The sequence below is a fragment of the Amphiprion ocellaris genome, chromosome 16, assembly GCF_022539595.1.
Source record: "Amphiprion ocellaris isolate individual 3 ecotype Okinawa chromosome 16, ASM2253959v1, whole genome shotgun sequence".
In the NCBI taxonomy this organism is placed as follows: Eukaryota; Metazoa; Chordata; class Actinopteri; family Pomacentridae; genus Amphiprion; species Amphiprion ocellaris.
Window position 1 is genome coordinate 25,538,055 of NC_072781.1, and position 22,660 is coordinate 25,560,714.

General features: G+C 40.0%; 2 protein-coding genes across 2 annotated transcripts; one reads left to right on the plus strand and one right to left on the minus strand.

The window, feature by feature from the left end:
* The first annotated feature begins 2,747 nt into the window (after positions 1-2,747).
* On the plus strand, positions 2,748-12,600 carry pcgf6 (polycomb group ring finger 6). The gene is made up of 10 exons (XM_023279393.3): positions 2,748-3,212; positions 3,488-3,587; positions 4,448-4,544; positions 4,756-4,811; positions 4,912-4,971; positions 5,290-5,407; positions 6,548-6,575; positions 7,282-7,380; positions 10,729-10,815; positions 11,388-12,600. The coding sequence occupies exons 1-10, from the start codon at positions 3,138-3,140 to the stop codon at positions 11,436-11,438; spliced, it is 771 nt and encodes a 256-aa protein (XP_023135161.1). The 5' UTR covers positions 2,748-3,137; the 3' UTR covers positions 11,439-12,600.
* An 885-nt stretch (positions 12,601-13,485) lies between these two features.
* On the minus strand, positions 13,486-21,894 carry LOC111574675 (alpha-internexin-like). The gene is made up of 5 exons (XM_023279383.3): positions 21,560-21,894; positions 19,834-20,064; positions 19,147-19,674; positions 14,902-15,026; positions 13,486-14,419 (listed from the first exon to the last, which is right to left on the minus strand). The coding sequence occupies exons 1-5, from the start codon at positions 21,851-21,853 to the stop codon at positions 14,227-14,229; spliced, it is 1,371 nt and encodes a 456-aa protein (XP_023135151.2). The 5' UTR covers positions 21,854-21,894; the 3' UTR covers positions 13,486-14,226.
* Positions 21,895-22,660: the final 766 nt, after the last annotated feature.

The following is a 22,660-nucleotide window of genomic DNA, read 5'->3' on the forward strand; positions in this document are numbered from 1 at the left end:
CTGCAAACAGCTTCACAAGCTCTCTCAGCAAAGACTCTTGGCTTCAACTTCAAACTGAGCAAATATATATCAATCAGAATACTGTGTACACTGTGCTGCTTGACTGCTTTTTCATCCTTGTCTTGACCGTGGTTGTTGTTCATGCATGTACAAACCATCATGTCTCTGGGGTTCCTGAGTCACCAAACCAATCCTCCTTCTTCCCAGATGTACAGCTCTAAGTAGCTATCTGCTGTTTTCTCTGAGTCAGCAGACAAGCTGATTTTTATCCTCCAGATGTACGATGACCTGCCCCATCCTGCATAATCTGGCTCTCCTTCACTCAACTGGCAGCGTTAACAGAAAACAAAGCAAATGTTCTCCAACTTGGAAGTAGAGTACAACATTATACATATCATGCTTTAATGTTTTTCCTGCCATAAAAATGACATCCATGGCTATTAAATCTTTAATTAAGACTGCCAATGCGCTAACTCTCTGTTCTAATAAACAAAGCATAATGCAAACTAATCAACTGCTATTTTTGCCTTTTTGTTATTAGTGAGTAAAATCCCAAGAGAAATGAAGAACATGTTCATATTAGCAGCTCCAAATCTGACCTGATGACAAGTCAGCGCCATTTATTTCAGCTAAGCTAAATCAGCAACCACCATTCAGACAAAACAAGCTTACTGTATGTTGAAAATAGAAGTAATTATATGTTGAACATGTCAAATATAACCTCATTATCACCCTGACACAGACTCAGAGCTTAGTTTAAAGAGCTAAAGAAGCAGCACGTTCTATCACTGCATATAAAATTCTTGCATTTGTTAGTGTACCCACCAGTCTTATATTTGACTATTTTTCAAGTATGCACTCCGTTGAAAATCATAACAGATGAAAAGCGAAGTCACGAGAAATCACAAGTCAGTAACAAGTCGCACATTAGTAATGACGTTGTTAATGATGCTTGTGGAAGGCTGATTAGTTAAATGACAAATAGCAAAGTTGTGAATATTCAAGTGTCTGTTTTCAGCTCTAACTGACATGCATCATCCTGCATCTTCATCTTTCTCACGTCATGTGTGGCATTGTGTCATTTGAATAAAGCAGCATCTTAAGGGGAGCTTTATGGCCACAGGTCAGAGGCGTGTCTGTGTGCTGGTCACTATCTGACCGTTGTCCTTTAAAGCCCTATCTGAGCAGCGTGCGGATTCAGTCAGTGATTGATAATTTATAACAAGTTAAACAGCTCAAAAACATTTTTGCGTACGGTTGGCTGAATATCAGTTTTCTAACCAGAACAACCAAAGTAGGATGAAAGTCAGAAAAAGACCATTTGCATGCTCTGTTTTTTTTTTTGTTTGTTTTGTTTTGTTTTGCTCTGGAGAGTTTAGACAGTGGTGAACACCTTGGGCTTTTTGTCATGTGCCTCAAACTGCATTAGTAAAACTAAAGATCTTTTTCAACAAGAGGCACAGCAGCTGACATCTCTGTGGGTAACCAGTGGTGGAGAACAATATAATTATATTTTTTAAGGTCAACCTGAGTATGGCTATTAAATAATGAGACTGGGCTTATGTCAGCTGAACCACAGCCTGTGTACCTGAACCACATAGTGTACGCTGATGATTTGCATAAACAACCTCTGAAAGTTTCAATCTCTTAGAATTTTTAAAATGTATTGCTTCAAAGCTGATTAACTGTTCAACCCTACAACACACAGTGGAAAATAATATAATGTCTTGCTACTTACTGCACCATCTGCAGTTGTGGCTCACTGCAATTTACTGAATGTTTGCAGTAAATTGCCAAATTCACCAGTTTTACAAGCGACATTTTCATTTTCCCTGGGTCACAAAAACAAGAGGAGTCTGTCCTTGGCACTGAAATGAAAATTAAATTGGTACATCTACAGATAGTGTTGTTCGCATTGCTATGTCTGTGTTGAATGTATAAAGGGTAAAAATAGTCGATGTCTTATTAGTGTTAATAGAGATTATCAGACCTCAGTCAGGGAAAACCTTTATACATAATTTCTTTATATTTCCTCGGTTTCTTCTTAGCTGGAGCTCCATGTACCTCTCTTGATTCTGTACATATTTGCAGTGACCACGTGATGTAACATCTGACCTCCTCTGGAGTTGATCACCATGGCAACAAGTCAGAGTAATACTTCAACATCATGATACCAACATTAGAAGAATATAACATGAGTAAAAAGACAGAGAAACTAATTAATGCACACAGTTACATGTCTGTTCTTTATGAGAAATTACTTTTTAAAACCTTTCTCTAACTCCACTCATTCTCGTGAGCGCTTCTTGTGTTTTGGTCTCGCCGGTAGACACCTCATTACGCCTTCAAAATAAATTCAGTTTTGAATAAACATGCAATTTTTTAGTTTTGTTTAGAATCACTAGGAAACTACAGAGTAACTTCATTTTATTGTATTTTATGCTGCTGGACTAACTGTAGTTAAGTTCTGCCATTCTCTGATTTGCATAGCTTTTCTGTTAAATCGAATCTATTAGCGACAAGCTATTTTATGTGTGGTTTCATGTGTGTTTTGTTTCTTCAAAGCTTAGAGGTTTAAAGGAACATTGTGTTTTTTGTACACAGGTACAAATTAGGTACAAATTAAACGAAAAAGTACAGGCCAGTCTATGATTTATACGTGTAATTTATTCATTGCATTGGTCGGGTTACATTTATTGTGAAGGATTAGGGTCGGAAGTTGTAATGTTGTGGCGCCGCGCGGACATGAGGAGGGAAACTAAGCTGCTCACGTGACTGTGAAGAAGCAACACAGTAGATAAAGTTAGAAGTTCGTTTTACTCCCTGTTTCAGTCGGATTTCTCGGTATAAGTGCAGACGAAGGCTTGTTGTTCAGCCAGAATCGGTAACATCAGCGGCTAAGCTGCAGCTGCAATCTATACTCACACGTATTTATAGTTATAGTAGTGCATATAACAAGCACGCTAACGTTAGCCGACTAGCCGCGCGTAGCTAACTTACAATAAGTTTACTGAAACCTCAAATTAGCTTTGACTTTCGGACCAAAGTTCAACTTTGGCTAAAGGAAACTATTTGATTAGCTATTTTGTTCTCGTAACTGAAAGAAACAAAGGACGTGTGTAGCACTGCTGGTGGGAATGTCATCGCCTCCGTTTGGTCGCAGGAGTCATGAAGGGTCAGCGAACATATCAGATAGCGACTCCGAGGACGAGGTGCGTTCAAGCACATTTGCTCACTTCAGAGCTCTTTATTACGTTATTTACACTAAATCTGTCTTAGTGCTGTTCTGACAACTGACGGTTATATCTAGTGTTTGATGCTTGGTTGTCTTTCTCACTCAACTGACCTTTGTAATAACTGAAACACGTTGATGCTCATGCATAGCAGTTAGTTTTATTTAAGAGAGACGTGGGTTCTTATGTTTAAAATGCGGAAGTATTGATGCTTTAAAACTTTAACCTTTTGCTGAAACCATTCTTTTCCACAGCCCAAGCTCCCCATCAATCAGTTTTATCCATACATCCGCTGCGCCCTGTGCTGCGGTTTCCTCATAGATGCCACCACCATCACCGAGTGCCTGCACACATGTGAGTTCCAGCGGGTGTCCTGCAGCCCCCGCAGCCTTCACAAGGTTTTATGGAGATCCAAAGGGTGGTTTGGGGTGTCATCCAGTACAATCCTTATGTCACTGTCTCGTGGATTGGCTGATACTAACCTATCACTGAAATAGCTGTTTTATCATATACACATGTGTCAATAAGTAACAGGAAATACAACTTGGGGGTTAACAAGTTGAGAAAACTTTTTTTTCTTCAAGTAAAATTTCTGTTCATTGTGTAATTGATTTCAAATATGATCAGAAATTGCCACATACCAACAAAAGCATGACTGTGGAAGTCTCTCCACTCTGCAGCCATCTATATATCGTCCCAAATCAGTAATAACAAGGCCAGGTTCCTATCTAAACAAATGGGATGAGAGCTCTAAGTTCAATATTCACTGGGGTGTAAACACTGCATGTATACAGTCACCATGAAACGGTCTAAAAGTTTGGGGATTTTGCCACAAAATAAAGGATTACACCTTAATTTTTCACGCTATTGACATGATGGCTAAGCCCTGGATCAGTCATTCTGAAAAATATATATCCTAAATTCCAGTGTTTTCCAATTTGCTAATTGCATTATTTAAAATCATTATTTCAGTTTGAAATCAATTTATTTTTCACTCCTAGTTTCAGCACAGCTGCATGTTTTGTGAAATGTATTTGTGTCTAAGGGTAGTGTCTTTATTACACACTCTGTCCTGCAGTTTATTTTTCTGCAGAAAATTATCCTGCTGTTAGTCACAGTCCTTTGACAGTCAGATTCTATGGATGTTTGAAAAATGTTGGTGTTGTCTACACTGTCCATGAGCCATTTACATTTCACTGTGCTTTGTCTCCAAGTTTGCAAAAGCTGCATTGTGAAGCACTTCTTCTACAGCAACAGATGCCCCACATGCACCATTGTGGTCCACCAGACACAACCTCTTTACAACATCAGGTGGGTCTCTTTATGTTTGTCAAATCGGCAAAATTGTTCCCCTTGTGTACATGTTGAATGAATAGTTGCCTGACAGCTAAGTAGATATTTGAGTTTTGGTAACGTACAGGGGGAAAGAGATTCTTTTGAAGGGCAAATTCTGCTGTGACTCATATCTCTACCAAAGTAATCTGTACTGAGCTTTTAGAGTTTTTCTTTTGTCTTCCTTCAGGCCTGACAGACAACTACAGGATATTGTTTACAAAATGATTCCCTTCCTGGAAGAGTGTAAGTATACATACATACATACATGCATTATACAGGTAGATGCCTTTAACAAAGCACATTGTGTTGTTTTTTGTTTTTCATTATTTTTTTCTAACTACAGCTGAAAGACAACAGATGTGTAAATTCTACAAAGAGAGAGGGCTTGAGGTGCCAAAACCAGGTAAAATAGTTCACCTTTAAAATCTTAAGTACATGGGTAATGTTAGCTAAACACTTGTGACTGTCTGTGTGTGCGCTGTAATGCACAGTGTGGCACAATGGGAAGAGAACGACTGACCATCCTACAGCAAAAAAATGTAGTTTTCCACTTGTAAGTGTATAATGTGTTTGACATTTTATCTGCATGGTTTTTGTATTAAATTGATATCATTTAGTCATTTGGTTTCATGAACTGGAAATTTAAAGATGGAACACAACAGTAGCAAAGGCATGAGAGTTGGTCACTCAAGTAATTGGCCTTCTCCTTCCTCTGTTGCAGTGGTGATGTCCCCCCCACGTCCTGTTGTGTTGAGGAGACAGAAGAAGGATAACATTCCCCAGTCTGTGTTCACCATTCCTCCTGAGCTGGACGTGTCTCTGCTCCTGGAGTTTGTTGGGTAAAGATTTGCACTGTACACTTCTTTGTCTTGTGTTAATAACTGACAAATTGGCCGTTAAAGGTGCCCAGCCTCGTAATTGCTTCAAACGCTTAAATGTAATTTAAAGGCCCTACACAACTTAGACAAAAATTAGATAAAAAGAAAATCTTGTTTGCAAATGGATTTGATTTTAGTTGCACACAACAACATAATTGTAATGACTATGGATCACAAATCTTTTTGCCTCTCAACATGAATTAAAGGTGCAAGCAGTGTTGAACGCACTCCATCGCATGTCAGGATGTAGGGCACGTCGAGGTGTGGTGTATGTCGGGGTGTGGGAAATGTTAAGGTGTTGTGATTTAGCTGACCAATTTCAAGGACTATGTTACAAAGTTTTGAGCATGGATACATGCAAATACAATGCCTGTAACTTCCTGTTTCCAATAGGTAACTAAAACAACTTTGCTATGACTCAGTGGTGGAATGTGGATGTCTTCAGACCTGGCTCTTGTCCAGCAAATGAAATTTGGGCCAGATTGGATCATATGCAGCAGGGATATAAACACTTCAGTTGTCGAGGTGTGGCCGTGCCGTCACAGCAGGGCGTTCGGTGAAAGCTCACAGTTTCCCTCATGAATCGTCATCAGTGTCTTAAGGCTTATGTCAGCAGGTGCCGCTACCTGGTGGCAACAGGAAAAGGACACGTTTTATACTTTCGTGTGCTATTGTTAGCCATTTGACCATATTAACCTGGTGACGTCATGGTGATGTCAGCCTGAAGACACTGATGATGATTAATGGTGAAAATTGTGAGTTTTCATTAAACAATGTGTATATGGCGACACGGCGAACATTCAATGCTGCTTGCACCTTTAATAAGTAGTTAAACATTGTTTTATTTTGCTCTCTCATTGTTGGGAATCTATTTGAAAATCTTAGAGGTAGCAAGTTTAGATAGTGGTTTTGCTTTTGACTGGTAGACATAAATGTGACTGCCTTCTGCTTTGAGTACAAATGGGAACCTTGTTTTTAGGCATACATTAATTTAACATGCAGTTACATGAGTACACCAGCAGGTGGTCCTATTGTCCTACATCGACTGCTTACTTCCTACAAGAAAGAGGCACTTTTCTTGACTCTTGGCTTTGTTTTCAGGGCTGAAGAGGGCATCTGCGACTATAAGGTAAGTTCATTTGACTCTAATAGTGCATTAATGACAACTTGATAACAGCTTTACTGTGAACTACACCCAGTTTACTTTCAAAAATAGTTTTGCCTCTGAGTTCTGCATTTTTCTGCCACATTATAGTTCAGATATAACTGTTGGGTGAAAAGTTTAACTAGTCCTCTATATTCTGCAACTTAAGTAGTGGGCTTTAGCTGTTTAAATATTGTACTTTCTTTACTTGGTTCAAGCCTCTTTACTGGAAACAGTAGCCCAAGGTTTTGTGTGTAGGATCTGTAGCACTGATGTTATGTTGGCGTCCCGGCGACCCATAAAAGGGCTATAGTCCCCGATGCAGCGCTCATGGGTTCGAATCCAGCAAATGGCCCTTGGCTGCAGGTCTCCCCACTCTTCTCCCCACTTTACTGTCTCTATTTTGTTTATTAATCAGTTATAGCTAAAAAAAATGTCAGAAAGTGATCAGTGTTTCCAAAAGTCCAAAATGATGTCCTCAAATGTTTTATTTTGTCCACAACCCAATCATATGATTATTCCAAAAAGTATCATTTTTACACCATGTCAAAATACTGTGTTGTTTTTATGTAATATTAATTTTTTAGTTTTTCTAAGTTTTACAGTTTAAAGCAGCATGTGTCAAGTTTTATTTAGTATTCCTTAGAGCTTTTACAAACCCTTCCACCCTGACCACGTTTTTCTTGTTTAGCCACTAGAGAGGCGGTATGTTCGTGTGTCAGGCGAGGCCACCATTCGCCACGTGGAGCTGTTCATCAGGAGGAAGATGGAGCTGAGCCCAGCGTGTCAGGTGAGTCTGCCAGGTTTACAGCTAATGCGTTCACAAAGTTGCATGATTACAGTCTGGATTCCAGTATTTGCTTTAGACAGACTTGGAAGCAGGACAAGCAAAGGAAGTTGGCACTACTGAATAGTGTAGGTGTGTACAGTGACGAGGGTCACCGTGTATGCAAGTGAGCAGATGTCTGTTTGTATTAACAAGACAGCAGACACAATATGGGTCTCCAGTGTATTCAGAACGGTGTGTAGCCAGGAAACATATGACCTAGCTACACTAATTTATCCATATGTCCACACTGTAAGGGCAGCATTCTCCTGTCATACATGATGTATATTAAAGCAACTGTGTGTTTGTCTTATGTGTTAATCTGCACTCTAGTGGTGTGATGGTATGTTGGCTATGTAATTCAGTTAGGATGTACTATGTGGGGCACATCCAGAAAAAACTACACTATTAGATGTAACAATAATTGTACAAATGTTTAAAGGTGACAGAATGAATCCCCGTTCAAAAATTCAATTCCTTGAAAAGCGTCAGAAGGTTTATTTAAAAGATACCAACTTAATTGTCTGCGAAACCCTTCTGGTAAAGGCAGCAAAAATGAGAAATAACACTTGGTATACTGGGGATGTGGCTGAAACTATATGATGAATTTTAGTTTGATTTATTTACTGGCTAACAAGGAAATCATAGCAGCAGTGGACAAGGTGTAAGTCCATTCACTGTCAATACACGTCAGTATTTTAATACTGATAAAGAATCAGAAATGCGGTTGTTCACTAGTAATACACCTTTTAGATAAAGCAGTAATGCCGACCATGTCTTCAATAGGAGTGTGCCTGGTGACTTTTGGCGTTGGGACAGTGGCTGATACCTGCTCCTTTGACTCTATATGAGTTGTGTTGTTTGGTTATTGCAGCTACTGGCTGATTAACCAAATGATGTGGATTACTGAGGCTTTTGTTGTTGTTATTGTCTCTCCAGTATGGTGGACCACTGCAGGTCCTCACAGCTGGCTAAAATAATGAAAGGTACTGTACCTCCCTTAAGGTAAAGTGAAGAAGCAGAACTTAATATGCTAGCATCTATTATTTTCACTTCATAATTCTACTTTACTACAATTCAGAGGCAAATCTTAAAGAATGTACTTTTCACTGCAACATTTATTTGATAACTTTAATTCTAAGTTATTTTGTATAATGCAAAATAATATTAACCAGTGAATAATGATGTTGGAAAGTCCTGCAGTGACTCATTGTTAGATTAAGATATAAACTTTTTGTGATCCCCAGAAATTTGCAAACTACCTAGCAGTAAAAAACATGAACATCAAAATCAGTGTACCTTTACTAGCTGTAACATTTAAGTGATGGAAACAATAAATACAGAAATTTGTAGCAATGCACATTATCCTGATGTGCATAATGAGTGCTTTTCCCTTTTTTTCCGTTTTAGTGGCCTAATTTAAGTAATCAACATTATGATGTTGATGCTTCTATACTTGTTCTTAAGTAAAAGTGAATGTTTGAATGTAGCATTTTAACATGTCACAGAGTATTTCAACACTGCAATATTGTTAGTTTTACATAAAGACAAGATCAGAGTCCTTTTTCCATTACTATCAGAGGGTCAGAGACAGGCCACCGTTGAAAGTGACCAATTAAAGGAGCAGAGTTGGGCATTGTCCTGCCTCTGGAGATTCAAAAGTCAAGCAAGTGTTTAGCAGTAGCGAGCAGATGGGGTGAATCTTGAGTGCTAATCACTGTCCTATGATAGGATAGCAGATTTAAAAACTTCTACAGCAAAAGTTAAATATTGGCTGGAAGAAAAACAAGAATATACCCACCTATGACATCTGCAAGGTCTGATTGACTGTGGAGTGTGTCATTGTGTGTGTGTGTGGGTGTGTGTGTGGGTGGGTGGGGGTTATAGGTTTATAATGTGGTCTGTGCTGTTTTTATTGGTGTTGTTGGTCCTCTGACTACTTTTACTGAAAAGCCCAACCAGGGACAGGAGTTGAAAATTAGCTCAATGCTATACACTCTATATGTAATACATCAGATGTGTTCTATGGTCATTGCATGGTCCCTGATCAAAGAAATGAATAAATAATAAATAAATCACAGGTCTGCCTTTGTGTACAGAGAGCAGAAATGCTCTCTACTGGGGATGGTTTTCCACCGGAAGATATTGTTCTCAATGCTCATATGATGTTGCATGCCTGTTTTTTTTATTGTCACAGTTATTAAGACTAATTAAATGCTGTAGATGTGTCTTTAAGGGGTCAACATGTGTCAGTCAACCGTGCTGACCAGGGCTGGACATAGGTCAGAGGCTGTTTGTCTTTGGTGAACTGGTCTGAGTTCTTTAAATATGTTTTCACTGACTTTCCCCAAAAAAGAGGGACCTAAATAAACTGAAGGAGAAATGGAAACACATAATGATAGCAAAAGGAGAGAGGGACAATGCATGTGGACAGACAGGTGGTGCTTTTATTTAGCGGTTATTTGATTGTTTATCATCCAAGTGTATCAACTACGCTGCTGCCGTGAACAAAAATATGAACTGGTCTAACATGTGTGAAATAGATCCATGTAACATGTCTCTGTAGTTCTAAAGGGGTATAGACCAGAACATGAAAACATAACTGGAGAACAAAGCAGTGCTAAAAGGACTGTCCCCTGGAGGGACGAAACAACTGCTGAATGCAAGCAGAGCTCAACATAGAAAGGGCAGCTAGTCGGGTCAAAACTCAGCAGGAAGCCACCGCTAAAAGGACAACAGACACTCCTTCAGGACAACCTTAATCTGATTTTAATCACATTATTAGTGCAGTGATACCGTATGTCTGTCTTAGGGCAGTGAATCTGCTGTAAGAGAAGGTTCATGATTGCAAATAGTAGTCTTAGAGTCAGATGTGTCTTTTCTTGAGCAGAAAAGTGTGATCAGTTCAGTAGGATGTTGAGGAGGTGTATTTTGTATTTAGTAACACGTGGATGATGATTAGCAGCTTATATTGATTTCCTGGCCTCAGTACTGCACTGCTCTGGCCTCTCTGGACAAACCTCGATGCCACAAGTTGCCAAGACAGTTGTAGTATTTTGAATGTTTTGGCCAGTTGATGGTGTACCCACATTTGGATTTTCATGTAGCAAAGCAACTAGCTTAGTTTAATTAATGTAAATCAATTGCTGTAGTTCTAAAAACTTCACATTCTGTCATATATTGTCCTCCAGAATTTAGATTTTTAAATCATTAAAAAACAGAATTCTTCCTAGGCACCACAGGACTTGTGAACAGCTTTGTCAAGTTAAATCTCTGTTGCAGTGGTCTGAAATGTTTTTGTGTGTCCTACAGGTGGATGTGGTTTGTGGAGATCACCTCCTAGATCACTACCAGTCCCTCAAAGACATACAGAACTCTGTGGGTGAAGACGCACTACAGGTGAGAACCACCAAAACACACAGTTGGAACAAGCAGAGCTTCACAGAGGTGCACTTAAAATTAATGAAAACTAAAAACGTTTAAGATGTTGCATCATTGAGATCATCAAAAGACACAGAAAGTAGAATTTTAAGAGTACAAGAAAATGAGACTCTTTGTGGCATCTGGATGTGTTTAGTGAGACTGATTTCACAGACCTGACATCTGAAAGGCTTCGCTAATAGAATGGAAGTGAATAAAATTTAGTTTTGCTATTTAAAAATGACTTTTCAAAAATTGAGCTGCAACATCTCTTCTTGGAGCCACTGTCATTTTTACTGTGGACTATCCACATCCACAGAATACAATGTGTACAATTTCCCTGACACTACTTAGGAAATAGTACTGGCATTTCCAGTCTGCAGTCTGATTTATGAACTCTGACTTTATTTGACAAGTGTCCCGACTTGCCACAAATTCCAGTCAAACCCCTACAACAAAGGAATAAAAGCTATGGCATTTAAACTTTTATGGAATGCAGGGAATAGCTACGTGTCTGAGTGATCGTGTGTTCTTGTTTGCCTTTGCTCCAGGATGGTCTGTTGGTGCTACACTTCGGTTTGGTCCAGCCCTCCCAGTCTTGAACACGAGAGATGGATTTAGTTAATTCCTCAAATGATAAACTAACCTTTTGGACCTATCTTCATCACACTCTTGTCATAATATGGACTTAGGTTTCTACACTGGCATAACTTCTAGTTATAACTACTGCATAACTGTCTTGGATGAATTGTTAGAACTGATGTCTGCTTACAAAGATAAAACTACTCACGTAAATGTAGGTATATTTAGTAGTTGGCCTACAAAACGTGTGAAGTATGACAGGAAATCCAAGATGCCTGACCTCATCTGTAATGAATTATCTTTATCTTATATTCAGGACAACCCTTGTGTCTGACATGAATTTGATGGACACACGTGATTTATATGTGATTGACTAAAGTACCAGCATGTAAAAAACAAATTTCAACTGGTGACTGGAATTGAGAAGTTCTTGTTTTTACTTCCAGTGTGACTTTTGAGGTTAACTTTAGTCACAAGAATGTGACTTCTGCTTTAGCTGAACCTGGATCGAAATACTGTTATTGGGTCTGAAACTCTTCAAGGTTCGACCAGTACGTCCATGATATCAGTACGAGCTGCATCTGTCTAGTTTGACTGCCTTTTTGGAACCCAGGGACCTGCATCTCAGTTACTTTCTATTTATTATTTCACGGGTAGGATGTGGTTTGAAATAGAGTTTAAGGAACTGAAGTAAAAGGACTTCCACTACCAAAGGTTTGTGAATGTATTTATATACAGCTTAGATTTCTACTCTGATTAGTTACGTTTTTGCTTCTTATTGATTGACACGTTTAATTTATGAGCCGTTAACAATTGTATATTGTTTGCTCATGTTATTTGATGACACATGCTTTAGTACAACTTGCTACAGCACAAAAGCAATTGTTTAAAGGGAGTTTGTATAAAGAGGTCTTTGATAAGGTTTGTTAAAAATATTTTTTCTACTAGCTTTTGTGGTTTTGAATTAATAAATTGCTACATAACAGAAATATCTGCTGATTCATCCTGGGGTGGGTTTAGAAATGTTTGAATGAAGAGGCTGAATGGAGAAAGTTTGGGAAAAGAGGAAAAATATGTTAAAGCTGAAGCGTGAAACTCAGCAATAAAAAAATTGATGTCAATAGAAGTTCCATTTTTTTTTATTCACTGTAATAAATGAATTCCAAATTGAACAACTTTGAATATTGTTATATAAAATATCAATTAATACCTGCTGTAACTCAATGTAGGCCACAGCCAGAAATGTATTCTATACCACAGGGCATGTTTTCCAAAAACTCAACTGTGAAGAATTATTTCTGAAGGTGAAAATGAATGCATTTTCAAAGTAATAACAGTGATGCACATTATCATACACTCAGCTTGTGGAGTGCACTTCTGAAATGTTACCAGTCCACCCGTCAGTGTAACTGGATAAAGATATAAAGATGATTTATATGAGCTGGAGGTTAAAAAGCATGTGATTAAAAACCGTAACACTATTTGTTAAAAAGTGTTGTAAAGCCTACGAGAATGACACAGAAGTCAGGAAAATAGTTGGAGTATGAAAAGGCTACCACTGAATATAACATAAGAAGCTATTTTAAACATAAATATAGCAATAATATAGTGGTAAAAATGTATATGTTGCAGAAATATATAATGGAGTAATGGCATCCTCAACGGAGAATGAAATCAAACTACTGCAGGGTGTGTAATCTGAGCTTTTCTGTTCTATGTTTTAGTAGCCAATTCAGCTGCTCACATGTTAGTGCATATTAGTACATGTGAATCCACACACAGAAGAGTGACTTTCCACAAGACAGTGGAAAAGAGGAAGTGCAGTCCAGAATTCAGCTGGAGCCCCAAAAAAAGCAAAGGGTGACAGAGGAGATGAGGAGGTTGAAATATCCGACTGATAGGTTCTGCTCCGGTCTTTATGTGTCAGTTTTAATACATGGGTCCACTCAAGTCTGACAGACCCTGACAACAGCCTGGAACTAGTGACGATTCACATTTCAGCCTTGAAGGAACATCCTCGTGTCATTTGTGAATATGCTGACTTGCACATAAAAGCACAGACAATCATTTGCCAGCCGTGTTCTTTTATTCAGTGCGTTAACCGGCACAACGGAAACAACAGTGGATAGCAGTTTTCTGACAGGTTCAGACACTAACTGCAGCCAGGTGAACTGATCTGTGTTAAGAGCTGGACTACATGTCATATTTGACTTATTGAATACTTTTGTAAGCCTTGAACTGTGATTGTGTTAGCAAAGTGGAAACCATCTTCACTTTTTTATGTGTCTAAAACTCTATAAAACACAACACAATGGTGCAAAGACACAACCAGCAGTGACTGTCCTCCTACATCATGTGTCTAAAGTGCTTGAAGCTTAAAGTTCTCTGACCACACAGCAGAGAACTGGAACTATTCTAACATTTGGTTTCCTAAGATATCTGAGCAAACTTCCCTTCACCAATTTCCTATGTAGTAACAAAGTAGCAAAATGCACATTTATTCCATTAACATTCACTACTTGGTCACATGTTTACTGTGAATTAGTGTGTCCATTCTTTGTGGAGATGTGCAGAACATTACGTCTAGTTTCCTCATCTAATGCTGGAGTAATGATACTCCCAAACCTTGTATTTTATTTGATGGTTTTCAAGTCTAGAGATCATTCAGATACTGAGATCTAAATGCATGGTGTCAGCTACAACCTATTTGTTATTACCTATTGATTGGTGTCACCCTTCACAAACAGATAATGTGACTATGAACTTGCTATGCATGTATAGTATATCTGTATTTAAATTTCCCTGTCTTCAGTTGTTGGAGTTGATGTCTGCCTCATCTTTATCCTCGCTCATCTCCTTGAAGCTTTCCTTCGTGGCTCCTTCTTTGTCCCTCTGGCTGCTCCTGGAGGAGCCAGCTGAGGCTCGAGGGTGGTAGCTGTAGCTGGCAGCACTGAACGACATCCCTGAGTTAAAGTGAGTCTCCTCCCCCTCCAGCAGTTTCCTTATAGGATCAAAGGAAACAAATGTGAAGCTGCACACACGGAAGAACGAGTCTAGTTGTCAAGAGTAACCATGTTTTATTACCAGTTTGTTTTTCAGAAATATCGATGTAAACAGTGGTTAAAGGTAAACATATTTTCAGCTTCTAAATGGTATGAGGTTAAAATACCCCAAAATTACCCCCCCCACCCCCCCTTTATTTAAATGTGTTTAAATGTGCCGAAGGAGCCATTTAAATTTTTGATATTCTGTTCATTTTTTTACTTACTCTTAAGGAATAGGTGAAATTGTAAGAATTTTTAACCTAGTTATGGGATTTTTTTTTGTGGCAAAACTATATCAGACAGAGGATTATTTAAAGTAGTGGATTTTTTAACATGGCTGGAGGGGGTCTTTAAATAAGTAAATACATACAAGGAATAAATGAGTGATTTAGTGTTTAACTTAACAGATAAGTGTGTGTTTCTTGAATCCAGTCAGCACCTGTAAGCAGCTATCTCTATGTCCAGGGCCATCTTGACGTTGAGCAGGTCTTGATACTCTCTCAGGTGCTGGGCCATCTCACCCTTCAGGTCCCTCAGCTCCGTGTCCAGGTGGCTAATAGTGTCCTGTTACAGTGGAAATGAGACAGGACTTAGAGATTATCAGCTGTGTCTAACAATTCACTGCATGCTCATCCACAAACGGTCTAAATCTGCTACTGTGTAATTTTCCTGTGTTGTAGCTATAGATAGTGATAGCTGCCTGATATTGATTTGGGATATAGTTTCCTGTGACACTTGGAAAGCCTCCTTCTAAAGTTTATCAGGGGATTTCCTTTTTGTTTCAGTTACCTGTGGAGCTTAGTTTTACCTTCTGTAAAAAGCCAGTGAAGGCCAGATGGCCTTCCTGAATCCGATTTAGCAGGTCAGAGGTTAATCTAATTGACATGCAGGGTCAATTTACCAAGACCTGTTTCAGTCAGTCTCACCAGAGGCTTGCTAGACTGATGACTACGCACTAAAGATCATGTCTGCACTTCACTTTAGACCTGAATTAGACATTCACTTTTACCATAAGAGACAGTCAGAATTTTTTTTAAACATTTCTCTATTCTTAGTTTCTCCCAATTGTGGCCTCACAGCTTCCATTTTTTGTGTGAATTTGCCTGTTTCTATTGGTTGCTGATGAGGAATAGTTTAACATTTTGAAAAATAGCATTATTCACATTTTTGGATGATGTCTCAATGAGAAGTCTGATACTGCTTTGCTTAGATTAGTTTAAGCCTGGGATTGAGGGAGATACCTAGCATGGTTTCTTTCAAATGCAACAACATATAGCTACCAGCATCTCTAAAGTTCACTAATTAACATGCTATACGCTGATCAGCCAGAACATTACAACCACCTACAAGTAGAGTGAATTCATTATGTCATTAGAATGGCACCTGTCAGTGTGGGGTATGTACTAGCCAGCAAGTGGACAGTCCATTCTTGAAGGTGATATGCTGGAAGCAGTAAAAGTGGGCAGTGTGAGGGCCAGACAGCAGATTTTGTAGGGTGTTGCCCATTTGCAGTGGAAAGTAAAAAGTTGAACTGGCAACAGGGTCATGTACGCCCAAGACTTAATGATGCAGGAGGGGAGTCGAGGCTGCCCCATGTGGTCTGATCCCACAGGAGATCTACTGTAGCACAAAGTGCTGAAAACTAAAAGGTGTCAACACATAGTGCATCTCAGCTTTCTGCATATGGATCTGTGCAGCCACAGACAAGGCAGTGTCCCACGGGGGGCACATGAAAGTCAGCGCTGGACCACCGAGCACTGGAGGTTGGCCTGGTCTGATGAATCATGTGTTTTAAATCAAAATATGATCTGGGTGCATCCTTTACCTGATTGCAGGATACAATGTGGGAGGAAGCCAAGCTGGCTGAGGCAATGTGATGCCCTGAGCAATGTTCTGCTGAACCTGCCTTTAATGTGGATGTTAGTTTTGACACCCTTTCATGACAGCAGTATTCCCTGATGGCAGTGGCCTCTGTCAGCAGGATAATGCTCCCCGACACACTGAAAACATTATACAGGAATGGTTTGAGGAACATGACTGACACTTGGCTTCTGAATTCCCCTAATCTCAATCTGACTGAGCGTCTGTGGGATGTGCTGGTAAAACACATCCGATCGGTTGAGACGTCACCTCGCAGCCTCCAGGACTTGAAGGATCTGTGAATGGCTTCAGATGTCTGTGGAGGCGTTGAAGGGTCAGAGTTGTTTCTGCATAAAAGGAATCTACACAATATTAGGCAAGTAGTTTAAATGTTATGGCTGATTGGTTTATGCCACTGGGTGGTTTTGAAGGTGGGCTATAAGCTGAACTATGCTCAGGGCCAGGCTGGTGTTTCCCCTGTCACCATCTCTCGATCTTCTCATCAACTTCTAAAAAATAAAATGAACTGACATTTTTCCCCAAATCTCACAAAGACATTAAAATGTTACAGCAGGCAGGATATCCTGTCATCCAATGAAAGGGCCACAGCAGTGTTTAACTAACAGGCAGACCATCAATCATGGTTGTGTAAATTGCAACAAAAGGGCACATGACTAGGCTGCACAGTGGCTTGGTGGTTAGCACTTTCACCTTGCAGCTAGAAGATCCCTGGTTTACGCCCTGGCCTGGGATCATTCTGGATGGATTTTGCATGTTCTCCCTGTGCATGTGTGGGTTTTCTCCGGGTTTTCCAACTTCCCCCCACAGTCCAAAAACATGCTGAGGTTAATTGGTGATTCTAAATTCTCCATAGGTGTGAATGTGAGTGTGACTGTTTGTCTCTATGTATAGCCCTGTGATAGACTGGTGACCTGTCCAGGGTGTCCCCTGCCTTCACCCTCAGTCAGCTGGAAAAGACTCCAGCCCTCCATCCATGGATGGATGGATGGATGGCTGGGCACAGGAGGCTGACAGGAGAATTACAATCAGAGATAAAATGAGTGATTGATTTCAATTGTAAGATTTTCAGTTTACATTCCTTGGCTCTACTGAGTCCTTGACATGTAAAAGTTGGGGACACCATGCCGAGTGCAGTTAGCTAACAGACTTACTCAAGCTGTGACATAAGTGATGATGAACTTGACCTTGAAATCTACTCACTTCCAATCCTATTATTCTGCGAATTTGCAGACAGTAACAACCTCCACGCAACACTGTGCCAGCAGTGCTGCAGCAGCTCTCTTACCAGCACAGTTAATAGTTCCTATTTGAACCATTTGCAGTTCTGTTGCTTACTCTGTGTGTGTAGTATTTTGGCAGATTTGATCGGAATCATTGTGATCTTTCTATTCCCAAAGACTGCATCAGAGTAGTACAATATTTCTGTATTTTACTGTTTCAGTCCGTGTTCAAAAAACTGAATGGTGTTGTGTGGTCTAGTTTGGCTTTTATCTATAGGCTTATTTAAAATGCAGTGATAATTTTTGCACAGTGTTTTATATATATTTATTTTTATATATATATATATATATATATATATATATATATATATATATATATATATATATATATACACACATATATATATATATATATATACACATATATATATATATATATATATATATATATATATATATATATATATATATATATATATACATATATATATATATATATATATATATATATATATATATATATATATATATATATATATATATATATATATATATATATATGAGTGTTTTTTCTCAGTGTAATTCTGTCAAAGCAACTTTTTTATACAATGAGATTTTGATGTATTTGTGCACAATATCCTTGTGCTCATTGAGAATGTTGAGTGATATATTTAAAGGTTAATTCATCCAAATTATATCCCCTGATCATCCACAACATTAGGAACAGCTTGAGGAATATGACAAAGAGCTCAAAGTGTTGACTTGGACCCCAAACTCCCCAGATCCTGCCAACGTCCCAGTGCCAGACCTCCCAGGACACCCCCAGAGATTCTGTGTCCATTGGTTGGATCTGAGCTGTTATGGTGACATGAGGGTATCTACACAATCCTGGGCCATTGGTTTTTTTATATGAAAGACAAAGCTAAACCAGCAAAATGCATGTTCATGCTTACCACATGTGGTGCTCTGTAACAGAAACAGTTTGGGCTTCATGTACCTTTTCTGAGGAGTCCATGTCTTTTTCTTCTCCAGTACAACAAAATTACAACCCAACACAGGGAAAGGTCCCAGTGAAAACTGTTGTTGTTTGTTCTGTGCTTTACCACCAGCATCTCTGCACTCTGTCTGGAAGAGTACATGCACATCCACATATAATTCCATTTACCTCCACTGTATTATAGCTGAAAAACTGGGCATATAGGTGTGCTGATGGCTGTAGCTACCAGGATACTAACCTAAAGTTCTTGTGTAACTAGAGGTTATTAGTAGCACTTGGGAAGTTTACACTGCACGTTAAGATTCTGCCTTTTTTTTTTTGTTTTTTTTTAGCACGATTCAGGTATTTTAGAATTTTCTGCTTTCCACTACAAGTCTGTATCCATTAGGAATATTGGGAATACAACAGAATACAACAGAAAGGCTTTTTTAAAGGTCTGAAATTGACTAATTACTATGAATAAATGAGTTTTGTAGAAAATGAATGAGAGAATGAGTGTGTGTAATATTGTGACTGTGGCCTTGCTGGATACCGTCAGATGTAATGCTCTGCTGAAACATCACTGTACTTGTTGCTGATTGCTTGCCTGCATGGCCGAGGCTTCAGCGTTGTGTGTATCCTCCATCTCTGTGATCTGTCTCTCCAGAGACTCGTTGGCGCCCCTCAAGGTCTCTATCTCGATGGTCTTGGACTGCAGCTGCCTCCTGAACTCATTGATCTCCTCCCGGCTGGCCCTCATGGCCTCGTTGCTCCTGGTGGCCTGCTCGCTGAGGCTTGCGAACTTGCTCTTGTACCACTCCTCTGCCGACTGCAAATTCTTGGAGGCGATAGACTCGTACTGATTGCGGATCTCCTTAAGAGCTGAGGTGAGGTCCGGTTTGGCGAGCTCAAGCTCCACAGAGACCTGCTGCGTCTCCATCAAGCTGCTCATCTCCTGAATTTCCTCTTCATGCACTTTCTTCAGGAAGGAGATTTCGTCCATCAGCGAGTCCACCCGGCGCTCCAGGTCCAGGCGGACGGCTGCAGCATCATCCACATCCTTCCTGAAGGACTTCAAGGTCTGCTCAGCTTCCTCCCGTGCCCTCACCTCATCATCATACTTTGCACTGAGCTTCTGAAGTGAGACGATAGAGAGGACAGGTAAGATTTGAGAAGATAAAACAGGGTTAAGATGATCAGATCATGTGACACTAACACACAGAAAAAATATGTACCAAGATAAGAAAAACTGTCATTTCTGAGAAGATGGTGGGCTTGTAGCAGTAAAAACTACCTGCAGCTCGTCCTCCAAGTTGTTCCTCTCGATCAGGAGTCGGTTCTTGTCCCTGTTCAGCTCCTCCACCTGACAGCGCAGCTCCCTCATCTCCTGCTGGTAGAGATGAGCCACGCGGGACGGCTCAGCCTGTTTCTGTCGCAGAGTCACCAGCTCCGTTTCCAACCCTTTGTTCTGCTGCTCCAGCTGTCTGACTTTGTCGATGAACACGGCAAAGCGGTCATTCAAACCCTGTGAAACCGAACCAACACTATCAGGATTGTACCAGCATATATGACCAGCCTCAAACTGAATGAAGTTGATCTACTGAACCCTGAACTTGCTGTAGAAGCTCCTGACATCATATACCAGCCAAACTTAAATATTATTGATTAATGAGGCTACTGTAATAGCTTCATTTCTGTATATATGTATTTGCGCATCCAGCATGTTTCTGGTCACCTGGCATAAGTGAATCTAGGATTTTTCTTTCAACTCTGAGTTGATCTCCACTAACTCCTGAGGGAAATATCTGTTTCTGTCGCCACTAAATCCTTCACTATCCTCTAAAGCTAAGTGCTAACTTTGTTTGGTGCAGGTCAGCAGGAAACCGTTGAGTCATGACTCACAGTAAGCTCATCACTACAGACGATCACTTTCATATTACAAGTATTCATATGATTAGTTTTCCACAGTAAATAAATAGTAAGTAGTGCAGCTTTAAATATAGTGGATGCAGCAGACCTGAAGAAACACATCCCATCTCTTCTAAATGAAACTGTTCATTTCTCTGAGTGAACTGATCATATTCCTGTGATTATTTATGGACAGGCTTCTTTTCATCCTACACTTTTTTTCTAAACAGCAAACACACGGCACTCACAAGAGAAAGTGAACATCAGTAACATTACATTCCTGTCCTTGGTATCCTTTGTTGTGAAACCTCAGATGTGGCTGGTGTCACTCTACAAGCTGCCTGGGTATTAGAAATAAAACATTTTAGTTTGTGTAGGTCTTTCTGCCATTCCGGTTCCCAAAACAGGTTCCAGGTAAAATGTATTAGAGATGACATTTGTACTGAATGCTGTCATTTTAGAGATCCAGGCAGTGGTGGAAGAATTTCTCTTCTTTTTCTGGCATAAAAGTTGCAGATTGTAGAAATACTCCACTGGAAAAGAGTTTTTTCATTTGTCATTTGACTGAAGCAAAAGGTACATACAATATACTTTATCAAAAGTAAGTGTCTCTAAAGCAGATTGACCATTTTATGTAATATGTTAGTATCACAGACTGGATTATAAGAAAGGGGCTCCCAGGACACAGATGTAAATCCCCCCTCACTATATGTACTATTCAAAGGAATGGAAGAGAACAAGGCTGCATTGATTGCAGCTCTTTTGTCTCTTTATGTACATTTTTTCTGTGTGACTTTTGGGTGATTTTGCTCATCTTCTGGTCGTTTGGCATCACTTTGAGCCTCTCTCCTGCCAATCTGCACCTCTCTGGGCTCATGAGGCACCAGTTTGTGGTCAGTTTGAAGTAGTTTTGTGTGTTTTTGCTGCCGTTTTGCCTCTTTGTAGTCATTTGAATGACAAGAAAAATCAACAGTTACTGCTAAGGTCCCACCTTGGATTAGTGGGGTCTCTGATATTGGACCATTTCCCCCATATTAATGTAAATAGAATATTTTCAAAAACAGTTTTAGTCTGTATCTTTCTTCTCACGTCCCAGTTTGAGTCGCACCTACCTGCAGCTGCTCCTTCTCGTTTGTTCTGATGACTTTGAATTCATTATTGACCACGGAGGTCTGGGTCAGGTCCAGGGAGCCGGTTGTCCCCGGAGAGAAGGAAACGGAGGAGCGTCCGACCCGCCGGTACAGACTCAGGGAGGACGCGCCGTTGCGGGGCGCAGCCATGGACCTGAGCACCGGAGAGCCCCGGGGAGAGGAGCCGCTCATACGGGAGGAGGAGACGGGGAACCTGGGGGAGTCCCCAAAAAGCTTCCGGTAGGACGACGAGGTGTAGCGGTCTCCGTAGCTCATCTTTGCTGTGACTCACAGGGAAAACTGGGAGACTTAAAGAGCTTTACAGGAGCTTAAAGGACGCGGGCTGCAGGTGGAGCGCTGCAATATTAGTGCAGAGGCGCCTCTCTGAACCCTCACCGGCTCAATCTTTACTGTACAAGTTTCAAGTTAACGAAACTAAAGAGTAGAATCAGCAGCCAGTCAGCAAACATCACGGTTAGTGCAGAAGACGCAGGTTGTGACTTAAGCTGGTGGAGATGCAGAGAAGTTTGTTGTTCTCAGCTGCTTGTGCAAGTCTTGAGTTTCTTAAAAAACCTGCAGCAGTCAGTCCTGTCAAGGAAGACAGAATTAAGGAAATATGTTGTTGCACCATGTCAGATGCTGCTCAGAAGGTTGTTTGTTATTTGGTACCCGAGATCAAGTTCTGTAATGCATCTTGGCCAGATTTTTAGGATTTCATATCTTTCCTGACCCCACCACCTGAGGGCGCAGCAGGACAAAACATGTCAAGGAGAGCAGTAGAAAGCAGTACAAAAAATTTTACCAACCTTCCCAGACATTCATCGTATTTCAGTCACCGGAATTATTTCTGCTACATCGTCGTTTCCAGAAAAAAAAAATCACATTAAATGCTTTAGTTGCACATTTTCCGAAGTCACAAATTTATCAAACTTGGCACAAAAGAATGGTAACTGACAACATGTAAAAATTCCCTGGTGGTGTCCCTTAGTGTTCCATGACAACATGAGAAACAATGCTGTTTCTAACATAAAACATTTTTAAACAAATTATCAAGTAAGTAAAAAAGCCAGTCCTTAGTCATAT

What these genes read in the sequence shown, in the direction of transcription:
- LOC111574675 (XM_023279383.3), bottom strand. Translation starts at nt 21,853, where the DNA reads ATGAGCTACGGAGACCGCTACACCTCGTCGTCCTACCGGAAGCTTTTT. An exon ending in ACGAGAAGGAGCAGCTGCAG is followed by an intron (nt 20,065 to 21,559) that starts GTAGGTGCGACT and finishes TCGGTTTCACAG; the next exon opens with GGTTTGAATGACCGCTTTGC. An exon ending in ACTTGGAGGACGAGCTGCAG is followed by an intron (nt 19,675 to 19,833) that starts GTAGTTTTTACT and finishes GTCTCACTTCAG; the next exon opens with AAGCTCAGTGCAAAGTATGA.
- pcgf6 (XM_023279393.3), top strand. Translation starts at nt 3,138, where the DNA reads ATGTCATCGCCTCCGTTTGGTCGCAGGAGTCATGAAGGGTCAGCGAAC. An exon ending in GCTTGAGGTGCCAAAACCAG is followed by an intron (nt 4,972 to 5,289) that starts GTAAAATAGTTC and finishes CCTCTGTTGCAG; the next exon opens with TGGTGATGTCCCCCCCACGT. An exon ending in AGCTGAGCCCAGCGTGTCAG is followed by an intron (nt 7,381 to 10,728) that starts GTGAGTCTGCCA and finishes TGTGTCCTACAG; the next exon opens with GTGGATGTGGTTTGTGGAGA.